General features: G+C 40.4%; 1 protein-coding gene across 2 annotated transcripts in view; it reads right to left on the reverse strand.

The window, feature by feature from the left end:
* Nucleotides 1-15,778, reverse strand: part of dgkb (diacylglycerol kinase, beta) — a 77,584-nt gene that overhangs the window by 27,315 nt on the left and 34,491 nt on the right. For both annotated transcript variants that reach the window (XM_034873541.1, XM_034873542.1), the window contains 5 exons: nucleotides 15,291-15,365; nucleotides 11,633-11,718; nucleotides 10,885-10,974; nucleotides 10,265-10,425; nucleotides 1,941-2,005 (listed from right to left, as the gene is read on the reverse strand). In XM_034873541.1, coding sequence (XP_034729432.1) covers nucleotides 1,941-2,005; nucleotides 10,265-10,425; nucleotides 10,885-10,974; nucleotides 11,633-11,718; nucleotides 15,291-15,365 — 477 coding nt within the window. The remainder of the gene's footprint in view (nucleotides 1-1,940; nucleotides 2,006-10,264; nucleotides 10,426-10,884; nucleotides 10,975-11,632; nucleotides 11,719-15,290; nucleotides 15,366-15,778) is intronic.

Raw genomic sequence — 15,778 nt, forward strand, 5'->3', positions numbered from 1 at the left:
ATTCTGTAACATAGCCTACACTCTGAAGAAAAACAATTCTACTGGACAATAAGAGCCGGAGCCAGTACCAACATCAGCCACAAAGGTGGAAGATTTCAGATTCTTAATGGACCACTCTGATGTCCTACAAATGTTAAAAAAGGACCTCAGAGTCTCACCAAAAATTCATGAGAATTTCTTTCTTTTGGCACAAGAATACACTGAACAAAATTATAAACACCACATTGTTTATATCCCCATATTTCATTTAAAGATCTAAGACTTTTTCTACATACAAAGGCCTATTTCTCTCAAATATTGTTTACAAAGTGAGCACTTCTCCTTTGGTAATCCATCAGCCTCACAGGTGTGGCATATTAAGATCCTGATTAGACATGATAATTATACAGGTGTGCCTTAGGCTGGGCACAGTGAAAGGCCACTCTAAAATGTTCAGTTTTATCACATAGCACAATGCCACAGATGTTGCAAGTTTTGAGGGAGCACGCCATTGGCATGCTAACTGCAGGAATGTCCACCAGAGCTGTTGCCCCTGAATTGAATGTTCATTTCTCTACCATAAGCCGTCTCCAAGGCATTTCAGAGAAATGACAGTACATCCAACCGGCCTCACAAACGTAGACCACGTGTATCCACACCAGCCCAGGACCTCCACATCCAGCATCTTTGCCTCCAATATTGTCTGAGAGCAGCCACCCAGGCAGCTGCTGCAACAATCAGTTTGCGTAACCAAAGAATTTCCGCACAAACTGTCAGAAACTCTCAGGGAAGCTCATCTGCATACTCGTCTTCCTAATCGGGGTCTTGACCTGCAGTCTGTCGTCGTAACCGACTTGAGTGGGCAAAGGCTCACATTCGATGGTGTCTGCCACTTTGGAGAGCTGTTCTCTTCACGGACGAATTCCAGTTTACACTGTAAACTGGTTTTGCTGATGTTGTGAATCGATTGGCCCATGGTGACGGTGGGGTTAAGGTATGGGGAGGCTTATGTTATGGACAACAATCACAGGTGCATTTTGTCGATTGCATTTTTAATGCACAGAGATTTACATTTTAGAGTGACCTTTTATTGTGGCCAGCATAAGGCACACCTGTGCAATAATCATGCTGTCTAATCAGCATCTTGATTAGACAGCATGATCACAACTGTGAGGAGACGTGGTCTTTAACAAAGATTTAGACAGATTTGTGAACAATATTTGAGAGAAAAAGTCTTTGATCTTTGAGTTCAGCTTGTGAAAAATGGGGGGAAAAAACAAGTGTTTTGTTTATAATTTTGGTCAGTGTACTGTATGTAGATCAGCTGTAGTTGTTTTGCCCTTTTATTTTAACCCAATCGTTCTCACTCCCAACTCAAAAACTACTGACGCTTGTTCAGTGGCACTCAGTGGCAGGAACTGACAAACAAGGCACCATTCAGCGTCTGTGTGGGACGCACCGGGCAGAGCAGCAGCTCGACCGCTGCGTTGTAAGATAATGCAGAAGGAAGAGCGAGAATGGGAGGAGTGTAAAAGATCACAAATCCACATAATGAGGTAGTTCTAGGTGGTAGATGGGTTAAACAACACACTGACCCAGGAAACTGAGGTTCTTGTCCTGTTTGTGTCCAACGTCTCACTTAAACCTACGTCTGTAACTCCACCCGTGATCTTTTTCTAACCCTTACTAGGTGGTTCTACCCTGCACGTTGAAAGACGACCCCAAGGTGTTAAGTGTAAGAAATGAAAGGGATCCTGACCAAGCGTTCGTGTTTGACGAGTTGAAAATAAGAATATGTTGTTTAAATCAGGCCGTTATGTACAGCATTTGTAAACCTGAATTACTTTCTTTTTTTTTTTTTTACTTTTATTGTTTTATGGTATTTGAGGCTAAAGTAGTTAGGAACCACTGGGTTAGTACATAACTAGTTCTAAACTGACAGCAAACGGACATGAACTTACCTGCTGTTGAACTTCTCCGGATGCTTCTCTCTCATAACATGGAAACGATGGGCAATGGAAGCATCCTGAAAGACAGAATCAAATGTTTAGTTCAAGTACTGCGAATAACGTTGAATTTGTTGCAAGTGATTATCATCCCCTAAAACTAAAAGTCTGCAGTTTGGGCATCCTTACCCAAATTACTCTAGACTCCAGTTACAGTTTTACAATGTGCTGTTTATAGTTTATGTGAAATTTGTGTTTCTTTATTTTTATTTCTGGGATTAAATATCTGTCCTGCAGACATTTGGAAACACTAACATGTAAAGCTACTCACCTGCTACAACACAACAAACAAGTATAACTATTTGCCTTTACATCCATGACATTTCACTTCCCGGATTGCTCCATGATAAAATCCACCGGATCACACTCTTTTCGGCCGTATGTCCGTTACCTTTCTTTTTTCTTCTTCTTTGTGTTGGCAAAGCGAGACTACATTCAAGGCAACTTCTTCTTTGTTAACTAACTTACCAAACTTCTCTAACAGCGCAGTTGAACATTGCATGTCCCTTGTGCATACAGTATTTCTATAGGATGAAAGACCCTCTGTGCAGCAGGTTTCAGCGGGGTTGAACCTGGGATGGAGACGTATTGACAGAAACCCTGATGAACAGCATGCTCCCTCCACACAGGCTAATTAATTAAGCACACATTGTGAGTAATCACAGCTTCCAGCTAACCTACAGGATGCTGCCGACACCACGGCAACCAAGTTGTTCTCTCTCTCTCTCTCTCTCTCTCTCTCTGTAACATATGTTAGGGTGGTGTGACTGACAGAGACACTTCACCAGTGTATTAACACCATCTCAGTCTGTAAAGACTGTTATCTAGTCTTCAAGCGTGAACTTACAGAATAAAGTAAATGGAGAGTAAATGTTGTAGTTTTTCACAAAGATGCATACATCTTCTTTACGATGTTTATAATATATTTTTGGTACCTGACCATCCATGATTGTTTCCATGGTACCAGGCTGACCAATGGCACAGAATGACAGAAATATAATTTTGTGACTGGCTTACAATGTTGTGGAGCGAGGGACGATTGGGGGTGGTAGTAGCTCTGTCGTTGTGTTGGGAACCGGAGGGTCGCTGGTTCAAGTCAACATACAGACCAAAGTATGGTTGTGGACTGGTAGCTGGAGAGGTGCCAGTTCACCTCCTGGGCACTGCCAAGGTGCTCTTGAGCAAGTCACCAAACCCCCAACTGCTCGGGGCGCTTTTCCATTGACAGCCCCCACTCTGACATCTCTCCATTTAGTGAATGTATAGGTAATGACCATGTGTGTGTAATTCAGGCCTGTGTGTTATATTACTATGAGAAGGGAAAGAGTTTTTAAAGAGATCATGTCTGAAATATAAAGCAGTGAGAACATTGTCAATGACTTTATATTTCATATTTGTCCAAAATAACTATCCCAAGTTATCCACACCACCACTGACGGGTGTGGTCCTGGAGTACATGTGTACATTGTACCCAAGTGGAGATCAGCAAAGACAACATCACCTAACTTGACCTCTTCCTACTATCTAATGCTAAATTAGCTAGCATGAAAAGGAGGGATGATTACATATAGGGCCACCCCACTGTTGTTGAAGTGATAAATCACAAAATTTCTGCAGAAGTCTAGTTTTCACTACAACACTAGAGTTACAATATGCTGAAGATTATTAGCAATTACTCTTGAAGATGATCAAGATCATATACAAGTTTTTCAAACAAAAAAACGCCTACCCCAGCTTTAACATGAAAACTAAATATATATGAGATCAATTATGTCAATATACAGCTCACTACTGAGATATAATTTCCTTTAATTTACACTTCTGAGTCAATGTGAGCAGAAAATGCTGGCCAGGCCTTCGCGGAAAAACAGACCAAACTCAGACAAAGTTGTCCGGCTCTGAAAACATCTCAGGAAAAAGTGAGTGAAAGTTGCTGTAAACTTTCTGGGCTTGTTCCTCCCCCTCACTGAAGCAATCTGTTTTGACCCACTCCATTTTGAGTGGCACGATTGAAACAGCAACTACAGGGAGGACCCCCTGCTAGCTCTCTGTACAAAAATTTAGGAGAAGCCAAAAGAGGGAAAAAATGAAAAAAAAAATCAATGGGGCCTCTCTTGATGTCTCTTCAAGACGCTGTAAGCAGAAGACCAAAAGAATTCTTCAAGTTCCCCGCAGACTCACCTCACGCTTCCAACGCGAGCCAGAAAGGTGAGATGATGGATATATGTGAGAGAGTGTAACTTGATTTTTTTACAAACAGGACAATAGCTGCAAACAAGAGAGCAAAAGCAAGGAGAGGTTGTTTCCCCTTTGGTTTGGGGTCTATTATCTGAGATCTGTACAACTGGAGCTGTGGCTTTTGCAACAGTAGACTGCGATTTCAAGTCACATTAATGCAGTGTTTCTGTGCTTTAAGTTGTAAAACCTTTAAAAGAAACCAGGCTAACACTGCTATGTAGCTGATATCAACATCACAAAGATTAACATTTTATGATTTTCTTTCAATATAGATATACAGTATATCCATAAACATGGCAGATACAGCACGCGAAATTACCTACACAATTATAAGATTGATCAATTTCTATCAACGTTGAAATACTAAATCTTAACTTAGTTAGTTTTTAATTACCATGTGCTTGGAATTACAAACAATGAGCAATGAGTATTTCACAGAAAAAAGCTAAAAACAAACAGAATTAACTCCCCCCCACACTTAATCATTATCAGTACATCATGACATCATTAGGTGTAGTTAGAGGTACAGACTTTGTAAATCTGAGCTTTTAAAATAAAGAAACTCTGAAGCAGGATATTGTTTTTCATGTTTGAACATATGTGATCTCAAGTATTTAGAAAGGTTACCTTTTTTTTGAGTGACTGTAATTATGGAATTTTCTCTAAATTCCAACCTCCGTCCAATGAGGCCAGTTTGTTGAATTTGACATTGCCCACTGAAATCTTTTTACCACATTTCATTTGATAAATTGTTGCTTTTGGACTGGCTCCAGTATTAGGATAACTTGGTCCTCAAATCAAGAAAATAAATTGATTTTTAATATACCAAACATTTATCAGGTTTAAAGTTTATGACTGACCTGGGAAACATGAGTTGAGAAAATAATATTACCACCACCAAGTCTAGTTGGTAACTGTTCTGGAGCTTTTGATCACATTATGCATATCTATATATATCATATCTGTAGATTTTAAATTACAAGTCCTTACTTCCCTTTTCATGCTGTTTTTCAAGCTGAGGATCAAAATTCACTCTTGAGAATCTGCTGATGAAGATTACATGATATAATTAAGAGCTCCAGAAGAGCTACTAAATGGAACTTTTGGTGAGTCTTGACTGCTCCTTTGAAGAGTGAGAATAAACTTTGAATCTCTAAGCCAACATGGATAAAAGGTTGTTTAGTAGCTTTGCAATTCCATAAATGGGCAATCTCCATATAGCAATTTTTAAAAATAGTAATACTAGATTTGTGACCAATTACTATATATATTTTTAAGTCAAATCATTAAATACTTTACTGCCATCTGGAGCCTTAATCAAAAATAAAATTGTAAAAGCTAAATAACAGGACAAGTCAGTCGCATCATTAACACATCGGAGACATTCACATCTTGGAACCTCGATCCCCTCGCGGCAGTCGGACGCCGTCAGCTCACTCACTCCCTCTCTCCCCCTAGCTGCCCTCAAATAATTACCAATGTAAAACTCTGGCACCCAAATTAATACAGGACATGTGTAATGTCCTCTCATAGCTCAAAGTTTAGTCCAATTATGAGTGGGCCCCAGCAGTTTGATGTGCCTTTCACTACGGGGGAGAGTAATGGCTTTGACAGGAGCGCCGGGGTCATTAGGGGGACTTACTGCATTATGGTAGTGGAGTGCACTCAGTGATTAGTTCTGTCTCTCACCCCTGGCCCTGATTGAGATCATTACACTTCACGTCACTTCCACATCCTCCCAAAGGAATGGCGACCATTAATTCTCAGTTCAACTGGGCCGTGGCAGAAGGTTAGGTTGGATGAATTTACAAAATAAAAGATCTTTTAAAGAGAATCACCTGAGTTCTTGGACTCAGAAGACTTGAAATAAATGTTTTAGTTTGTTCGTCAGCTGTGTGTGAGAGCAACCAAATATTGTAAGGATATAAAGAACTTCTCTTTAAATGACTTCAGATTCAAGCACACATTGGTCACACTCTGCAACTGCTGATCTTTTGATTCTGACAGTGTCATTACAGAAACAATCTAGTCTTCATCTGCATAATCTCTGAGGTAATTACGAGCTTGACTTGTCACGTAATCTTTATTGTCATTCTTTTTTCATTCAACGGAAAGCCAAAAATGTGATGTAAAAATATATCACACTCAAATCTATAGAGAGCTCAAAATCTTCTTAATCCCCACAAACAACTTCATTTGTTATCATCACGCCTGCTAGGTGCTAATCCCACTAAGAGAGCAGAGGCAATAGGGGTTACAGTGACTTTATGAACCAGCCGGGCCGAAGCTGCTTTGTGTGGTTTTTAGGGTATCGTTGTTTTAGTCAACTGCATTTGTTTGTTAAACCAACAATATTAAAATGAAAAGTACTTCTAAAACCAACACATTTCAGCTTCAGTCTCCATGTCTAAGATCTATGGATTCAAACTCCTGTTCAGGATTTTCACCCTCTTCTTTAAATTTGAAGACTTCCATATAATTCTTGTACGATTTGGATGTTTTTATAAGCTTGAATGGTCATCCTGATGTCTCACCTAAAGCTACCCTGTGGAGATGTCCTGTCAAACAAATGTTTATTTACATTCAAACGCTAAATAATTTATGTGCTCAATACATTTTAAACTCAGTTCCTGCCACATGGCATTGTTTTGTCATTAACGAAATGCCACTTTGCAACACAGTAATACAACAGAAACCTTATTTATTAATTTTGATTGATTTCAATATCGATAAGTCCAAAACTAAAGACTCTTTTGTTCCTTAAAATAATGTTTCCAAAATCATTTTAGTGGTTATCAACTCGTTGGAATGAGACAAAAGAATAATGGTAATGGTAACAGTAATAAACAATTCCGCTCCCGACCTGTAGGGGGACCAAAGAGGAAGAGTGCTTTGGTGCCTTTTGTAAATGTGCTGTTGACAAGTAGCTAATGCTTATGTTTGGTCTATAACATTAGCTAATTCTTGGTGGGTAACATAAGATTATGACATTGTTCATTACGCTCAGTTTTTTTGTCTGATTGTTTTGACCACGGTTAACAACTCTGGACTAACCCACAAATTCTTCAGTAACGTTAACTGTATAGATAGACGACTAATCCAGTGGTAATTTAGCCAGCTAGCACACCCGTGTCTTCTGCCTCAGACTCCTGAATGCTTTATTCGGGATGAGAGCTGACAACAGCCCCGGCCCGGGGACACGTCCACAGTCAGCTCCCAGCCTGCCAGCAGCCAGTCCGGTCAGGACTTCACTTTGGTGCTAAAGATGCTAACGGCAGTTTACTGAACCATTGGAAAACTGACCCAGGCACCCGAGTTAGAAAAGAGGCCATTCATGACGTTACACTTCCGTTACCGGTGGTCGGGGTTATCCATGGTGAGTATGCTGAACAATTTGTTCAGTGACCTCATCTCCAACACAGCTTAAAATAACGTTTGTTCATTCTGTTTGTGTCACTGGCTCCGATGCTGCTGCCCCAGCAGATGGCAGAGGAGAACAGAGCACTGAGCACAACATACTGGTAGAACATCTCCAACATTCTGCTGCACAAGTTGAAGGATCTCCGCTTCCTCAGGAAATAGAGTCCGCTCATCTCCTTCTTGTTCAGCCTGTTGTCGATGTTGACACCCAGTTAGCTGTACTCCCAAACCATGTCCACATCTCCACCAAGAATGCAAAGAGGCTGCAGAGACATTCCCTTTCTCCTGAAGACAATGACCATTTCTCTGGCCTTATCCACGTTCAGCAGCAGTTGATTCTTACAAGCCCACTCCACAAAGTTGTCCATCAGCGCTCTGTACTCCTCCTCCTGCTTATCCCTTACACACCCAACAACGGCAGAGTCATCAGAAAGCTTCTGTAGGTGACATGACTCTGAGTTGTACTAAAAGTCTGTTGTGTATAAACTTAACAGAAAAACAGACACCACAGTCACCACCACATCAGACAGAACACGTTCCAAACTGTGGTCTGCCTGTCAGGTAGTCAGTGATCCAAGACACTGTGGGTGCACCAACACCTATCAGCTGCAGATGGGATGGGACAGCAGGTTTATGTTTAATCTGCTTTGCCTTACATTTTAATCCACCTTTGCAAACCCCGGCGTCTCCTCTTTAGGATTTCAGGCTCGGCCCCAAGACAGGTCAACACAGCGCTATCAGCTGATCGCATGTGTAAACAATAGTCCCGCTGCCTTGTGCTTAATATGCAGTTAGAAAAAAACAACCAAAGTAAGAATAGAACTAAGAGAAAAGTTCAGAAGTTGACAGAAGCCATTTCAACACAGAAGTTCTAAGTGACCAAAGGAAAAGAAATGCAGACAAAGACCAATAAGTGGCAAAAAAACACACAACACACGGCTTGCAAGCCGGCCAAATAGTAGTATGCTTACTTTACATTTATACTGTGAAATGAATGCACTCAAACATTAGGGTGAATGTTGACAGACTTAATTCACAGTAACTGCTTCCCCTTGTACACAACGCCATTCGGCTCTGTAGACAGATGAGAGCCATTGTTCTTCTCTATCACAATGTTAACAAGACCTGTCTTCTAATATCCTCCGACATTGTCATTAGGGGCCCAGGCTGGAGGTGTTATTCAACTAACATTTGTAAGGCCATGCATCACTTATGTCTCTGCCACAGTCTGTACCAATCACACAACACCGAGTGGCTCCCTCTTCTGCCACCTGCAAATGTCAATTACCATATTTCCCCCTGACATTTATCAGTAATGGCTAACATGAGCTACGTGAAATCAGTGTCATTATGGTGGAGATGGACAGTGGGGAGGGGGGTGGGGGTTAACACCATACAAAGACACAACAAGGCTTGTTTATCAACCAGAGGTGGTTGAGACTTGAGCACATCTCAATAAAGGCCTAACCAGAATGTGATCAAAACAAATAAATTGACTGATTATGCTCGTACTGCAGGTACTGTGTATTGTGTTTTTATTCAACCTTTAATAACAGAACCAAGAATTATTGACAATAGAAATTTAACTGTCAGTACGTCAGTCCATCCATCTGTCTTTTTTCTGTTCAAGTTTGTATTTGGTTTAAGTTGTTTACTGGCACCTTTTCTGTTCTGTCACCATGATTAAATGTAATTTTGGTGTCTAGGTTTGTGATACCAGTGTGCTTTAATAAATCCTGCAAGATTATATGACATAAAAAGGGGAAATCTGGCATTAAATTTAGCTTTAAATACATGTTTGAAATATGAATGGGACTTGCCAGAAGTACTCCAGCTACCGGTATACTGCTTTAGTTCCATAGATGAGGTGTAGCTTACTTGCCTGCGTGCATTGATTGTGGCCCTCGTCTCCTAACAGTATTCATTCAATGTGACCTTTAAAATGACTTCATTTGAAAGCAATAACACATTCAAGTTTTTGGAGTTTAAGGTGATCTTCCTCTATCAAAAATACAAAAATTTAAAAAAAGATTTTGGTAAACTGTTAACAACAGCAAACCATGAAGCACTGAACTTGTAAAAGGAAAATTAGAGGTACAATTAGGTGTAAAATTATTCGATAATGGTACCGATACCACTACCTTCACTTCAATACCGGCCTCTAAACGCTACTTTTTCGATATCCATTTTCAAAAAGAGATTACAACTTTACACATTATGGCACAAGTCTTTGAATCCATTTTTTAGCTCCTAGTACGTGAGCCAGTCTCTGTGCATAACAGAGTTGTCCCTGCATGCCTCTACAACATGTAACGTTAGACAGCCAATCACAAGCATTATTATATCTTCATAGAGGCATGCTTATTGGCTCACTGAAAATGAGATTTACACCTTAGGTGTTGAAATTGGGAATTGAAAGACGAGGCATTTTTCAATACTCGATACTTTAGAGGCAATTTGGTGGGTGCCTTAAAAGTATTGAAACTGGTACCCAGCACTTGGTATGATCTTTAAATTTGTCAAGCAAAGACTATATAATATATGTACACAACTGAAGATTCCTGTTCCCTTGTTCTCCTGCCTGATCAGTGCCATGAATACTGACTGTAAGTGTGACTCACCACTCCAATGGAAAAGTAGTTGTTGACAATATTGTAAGGCACTGGGTCCCCTCGCTCCTCCTTGTCTGTGGCTGTGACTTCAAACTTCCAGCGATCCAGCATCACCTCCGAACTGTTCTCGATGTCGCGCATGATCTTCAGTAAGCTCTCGCCCTCATAGCCTCAGGAGAACAAAACCACAAGTTGTGTGTTACAATGGGTTGAGAGCTTGTACTACTCGGCTGATGCCTTTTAATGACTTACGATAACATGAGTGCAACACTACCTACAAGCTCTTCTTGGTTTGTTGACTAATCTAGTTGGTATTTAAATAAGAAAAAAAAAATAGATTTATCCTTCAAATCAGAGCTACAGCAGAGCAAAAACTCCAACCATGCTCTGGTTGCCCCTTCTCAAATGTGAGGATTTGTTGCTTTTCTGTTTTAAATAAGTGTAAACTGGATGTCTTTGAGTTTGGGTTGGACAACATTTTTGTAGACAATCAATTATTCTAGAAATAATCTGGATATTATAGTAAAGGGTTATTGTATATAGCAGTATCCTAACTATATATGTGTGAATGTAATAAGGGGAATTAAAGCCATGTATTTCACTGCAATGCATCTCTTTTCTGTCAGTACCTCCTCCCCATCGCAGACATCTTGCCAGGTCGTTGCCCGTGCCAAGAGGAAGTATACACACGGGGGGGTTCCTGTCCAGGTTGGCCTTATCTGGAGCAGCGGGACAAACATCACAACACGTTGCAAAACAAGGCCAAACCAAGAAAACAAACTCACTGCAAAGACTTGAAAAGAAAGCATCCATTTTGCAGCTCCACTTGTTAAAACTCCAAGTCAATATGAGCGTCCAGTTGTACAGTCTATTTCAAGACACGGTTATTACCTCTTTGTTTTGATTGATAAAAAATTGAGGCAATTTTTCAGAGCCAGAACAAGTAACACATCTAGACCAAATAGAGAAACCAGGTGATTTCCCCCCCACCCCCTCAAATGATGACTAGCATGTTGTTTTCCAACTCGCGTAATCATCCCATTTTACCACCCTTGAATACGCAGGCTCAGACGTAACGAAAGTATTTATATACAAACCATAAAACACGCTTTACCATTTCAGGCTGAACAACAAGAGCTGCTGCTGGCTTTGAAAACTAATAAAAACAAATGCAATTTTGCCATAAAAAAATGGAAATGGAGTGTTTAAGTGCAACTCCTGCATGTCATTAGCACTTGGAGAAAGTCTGAGTAAATATACTAAAGCACCCCAAGAGGGGTTGGGGGATTGATATGAGTATAATCATTACATGGGACCAGATTCTTGAGTATGTTGTGAGAACATCAAATGTTATGAAATGTATAATATATGCTGTACCTATGAAGTCCAGGATCCAGCCCACAGTGCCGTCCCCTCCGCAGGCCAGCACTCTGAAATCTGGAACATCTCTGAAGAAGTTCAGCCTGCAAACAAACACAGTATGCTCTGCACATTACCTTTCTGTGTGTATTTTGTATGTATATTGAAGGATAAACTGTCTTCTTTGAAACATTTCATGTGTATTAACAAATTTGCATCCCTCTGGTCTAAATGTAAAGCTGACACCCTACGTAACTCCAAAACAGAAGTACAGATTCTTTTTCTGTACAGGATCATGTTTAAAAACAATATAACATTTTGAGTTTGTTTTTAAGCTGTTCAGGGTTAGGATTGGGACTTTTTTATTTTTATAATTGGATAGTGTTCCTCTTAACAAAAGGTAATGCTTCAATCCAGTTTGTTGTTTTTGACGTATGCAATGTAGTTAATTTATTTTGTATAGTCCTATTTGTGAGCTCAACCTGTCCTGAACTCTCCGGATGATATCGGATATGAAATGCCCATTTTATTCCTAGCGCTGCAGACAACAGTTTGGTTATTTTAGCTGGAAACGTCAGTCCATTGTCTGAGTCTATTTGACACGGTAAACCAAACCTGGGAATAATGTGTTCCATTAAACACTTAACTGTCTGTGCATTTTCTTTCCTTGTTGGAAATGCTTCAAGTCATTTAGAAAATCTGTCCACAATGACTAGAAGATATGAAAATCCTTAGCATTTTTTTCAGGTGTGTAATCCATTTGAAAATATTGAAAAGGTCCTTTACGTGGAAAAGAAAATCTTTGAAATGTACCTATAGTATCTTCATTCAGTTGGCTTTTATTGTAAATGTGGTTGCTCTGGAAGTTATTCAAAAGTTAAAATCACAGTGTTGCTCTTTTAAGCTCTGAAGAAGACACGTTGCTGCTGAAATGTCACTTCATGGAATAAATTCTGCGTTGCATTCCCATCATTGTGAAGTGTTTCCTGCTTCCTTTTCAAGTATTTATAGTTGTTGTGCTCTCTCAAGTCATATTTTGGGACAAGGTATGAGTTTGCCCTAAACATTTTTTTTCAAATGAAAGATTTGTTCAGAAATTTAGGTTAACTGGGACATTTCAGCTTTTCTCAGACTTTCTTGACAACAAAAGAAAGTGTTAAGTGTCCCCATTGTAGATCTGTGCGCGGTCATGAGCATTTCCTTGAGCCCACTGCCACTGAACACTGCAAACCTCCTCTAATCCCACAAAATAACACATGTCGCATTGACAATTATTCATTTGGCGAGCAAGCCTGGCTGTTCGAGGGCTAATTGGATCATAACAGGCAATGTTCAGTCCAACTTCTTCCGTTCCTTCACAATAACAAAGCCCTAACTGAATGAGCCAGCCTTCGAGCCTTGTATGGCGGGTAAATGATTCGCTCAATTACTCTCCAACTGGAACCGCAAACCATATTAGACGCAAAACAGACGGCCGCAAACATGAAAGGCAACTTTGGGGATGTTTAAATACCAAGAAACAAACACTTAATTTGCTGTAATTGCATTAGTGAGGCAGCTAATTGACAGCAGTGCGTGCGGCTGCTTCGGCCTGCAGTGTCCGACGCTGACCGCTCACCGCCCTAATGTGTGTGGCCGTGCATACACCTGACTAAATATTAACAAGGTTACAGCGGGGAACGGTCATCTGGAATCCTGTCAGCTCTGAGGAGAAACTCTGGGTTCAGCTCCAGGCGAGGTTTCAGGCAACGTGCAGTGACATCAAGAGAAGTGAGACAAAACAGTGGACATGAGGTCAGCCCAAAAAACTGCGTTGGAACTGTTGCGCCAGTTTCTCGCACAGTCCGTCGAAAACCCCGTAGAGGGTTTGTTTTTGTACCCTGCGTGTATGGCTGTGTATTTATTTTTTATAAGCCACAAAGAGTCTGTTTTTCAGATCTAATCAAATCCAAACAAGGTGGTGGCACGGCGGAGATGCATTCCTGTAGCTATGTACCACCAAAGTGATGAAGGAGCCTTATGCATGTAAATGTTCCATTCATTTTCTTAATCACAGAAGTGAACCATAGGAAACCCGATGCAGCCTGCACCTACAGCCTGCACAGAGCTCCTCGTCTGTATGCGTGATCACATGTGGTACTGTGGGAGTTTCACCCCTCTCCATCCGTCAGTCATCTGTGCCCCCGGCTCGCCGGTTTACATACACGCTAATGCAGACGGAGCCGCCGCTCGTCCGAGGCTACAGCATGATACTGTCGTCTCCAGGATTTGTTATGTGTGAACTCACCTCATTTGTGTCTGTGCCGTGTGAGGAAGGCGAGTGAAGGCTCTAATATTAAAAAGGCTTCTCTTGCATGTGATGGTGGTTATTACATGACAGCAACAACAGCCTGTTTGTGAACAGAAGATTGTTAGCAGATACTGCATGATTTGGCTTTTTTTTTAAATTTATTTAGAGGTTTACACCAATTAACATCAGAATTATTTAAAAATGCTACCTGATGTCAGTAGGATTCTGCCTCAAAACTTTCACATTTGAAGATCAATTGTTCATTTTTAAACTATTTTTCATCTTGCCACCTAATAAATTGCAATTTTTTTGCAGTGCATTTCTTCACTGGTTTGTGTATTTTTAGATAAAGTTAAATAAGGTATAGGAAAAGCAACAATGTATCTTTAATGTATTTTGCTAAACCTAAAACCACTCATATAGTGTGTAACATGCATCTTTGAAGAGTGCCCTGAGAAAATAAGAATATCTTTTAATTGAAGTTTTGTTTTCCACATGCACACAGTAGTAATAAATTACACTTTTTTTTTTACATAACTCAGAAAATGGACATTGTGACGTCGACAAACTTAAAAGATTGTTTCACATTTTTAAAGATTGTACTTAAACTTTAAACCTGTTTTTGTTTCATGTAATCATTTTATCCTGTTCATAGCGGCCATGATGGTGACTGTCCTCCTCTGAAAAAAACGCCCACTTAAGTCTCCAGCGGTCGAGCAGTTATGACGGGAGCAAAGCAGGAAGTAAGGTGACGAAGTAGAAAAGCATCAAATTTTAGAAAAAGGAAGTAGGATGTGGTGGTGGATGGGTCAAACAACACAGGAGAACAGTGTTTGTGTCCTGGCTCAATGTAGGTTAAGGTGCCAGCGGGTAAAAGCCAATCCCTGATTCAATCTCTTTTTAAAATGAGCTTTGTCAGCTTGGTGTTTGCCTCATATATATTTTTCGGCGCTATGTTGAGCCATTTTCATAGCTACCTCTTGCATGCCACAATCTGGCACCTGGTTGCTGAGTTTTAATAGAGGTTGACGCCCAGAAACGTCCCAAACACAGCAAAATAAAAAAATACAGGCACATGGCAGGGTCTCTGCAGATACAGACACCACCAACACGTGTCTAATGGCCCCAAGTGATGATTGAGATGGATTACTTTTGTATAAATTGTTTTTTGGGGGGAAATCCTACTCACTGTGCCTTTAATTAAAAGACGTTAGAACTGCTTAATTGACGGTATGAACAGAAGGAATGATTACAGCAAGCACAAACTTGTAGTATATGTAGTATATGCATATAATGTATTTGCACCTGACTATTGTTAAAACCTATCCTTGAAGGGATCTTTCCGTGTTTGAACCACATAGTATACGGTTTGAACACAGGACCTACCCTGGCATGGGTCCATTCTTGGCCAGGTTGTACACTTGTCTCGGGTTCAGAAGGTACTGGAACTTTCTGTAAATCCTACAAAAGTAAACATGCAGAGAGATCAGAAAACATCAACAAGACAACAAACTGTACACTCACAATGCAAACATCTAATTCAATCATCCCAACTTATGTAGAAATGTGGATTCATTGTCCGATTTTGTCCTGTAAGCGCCGAAGCAGACCAGCGTCCAATCACAGCGTGACAAGGCAGTGGACTGGGCAGTGGGGTGAGACATACCCAAAGTCCCCTCGAGGAAAAACCATTAGAAAGACTAATTCATTTTAATTTCAATTTCATTATATCAACTGGCTGAAGTCATATTTTGATCTCATAATTTAAACAAATGAGGGCCGGCGTAATAAGAAGTGAATGAATATGTTTCAGTAATAACCCAATTAGCCCTGGGTTAAAGAAGGGGGACCAGCCGGAGACGTGACAGCAAGGA

Source organism: Etheostoma cragini, chromosome 6, assembly GCF_013103735.1.
Source record: "Etheostoma cragini isolate CJK2018 chromosome 6, CSU_Ecrag_1.0, whole genome shotgun sequence".
Taxonomy (NCBI): Eukaryota; Metazoa; Chordata; class Actinopteri; order Perciformes; family Percidae; genus Etheostoma; species Etheostoma cragini.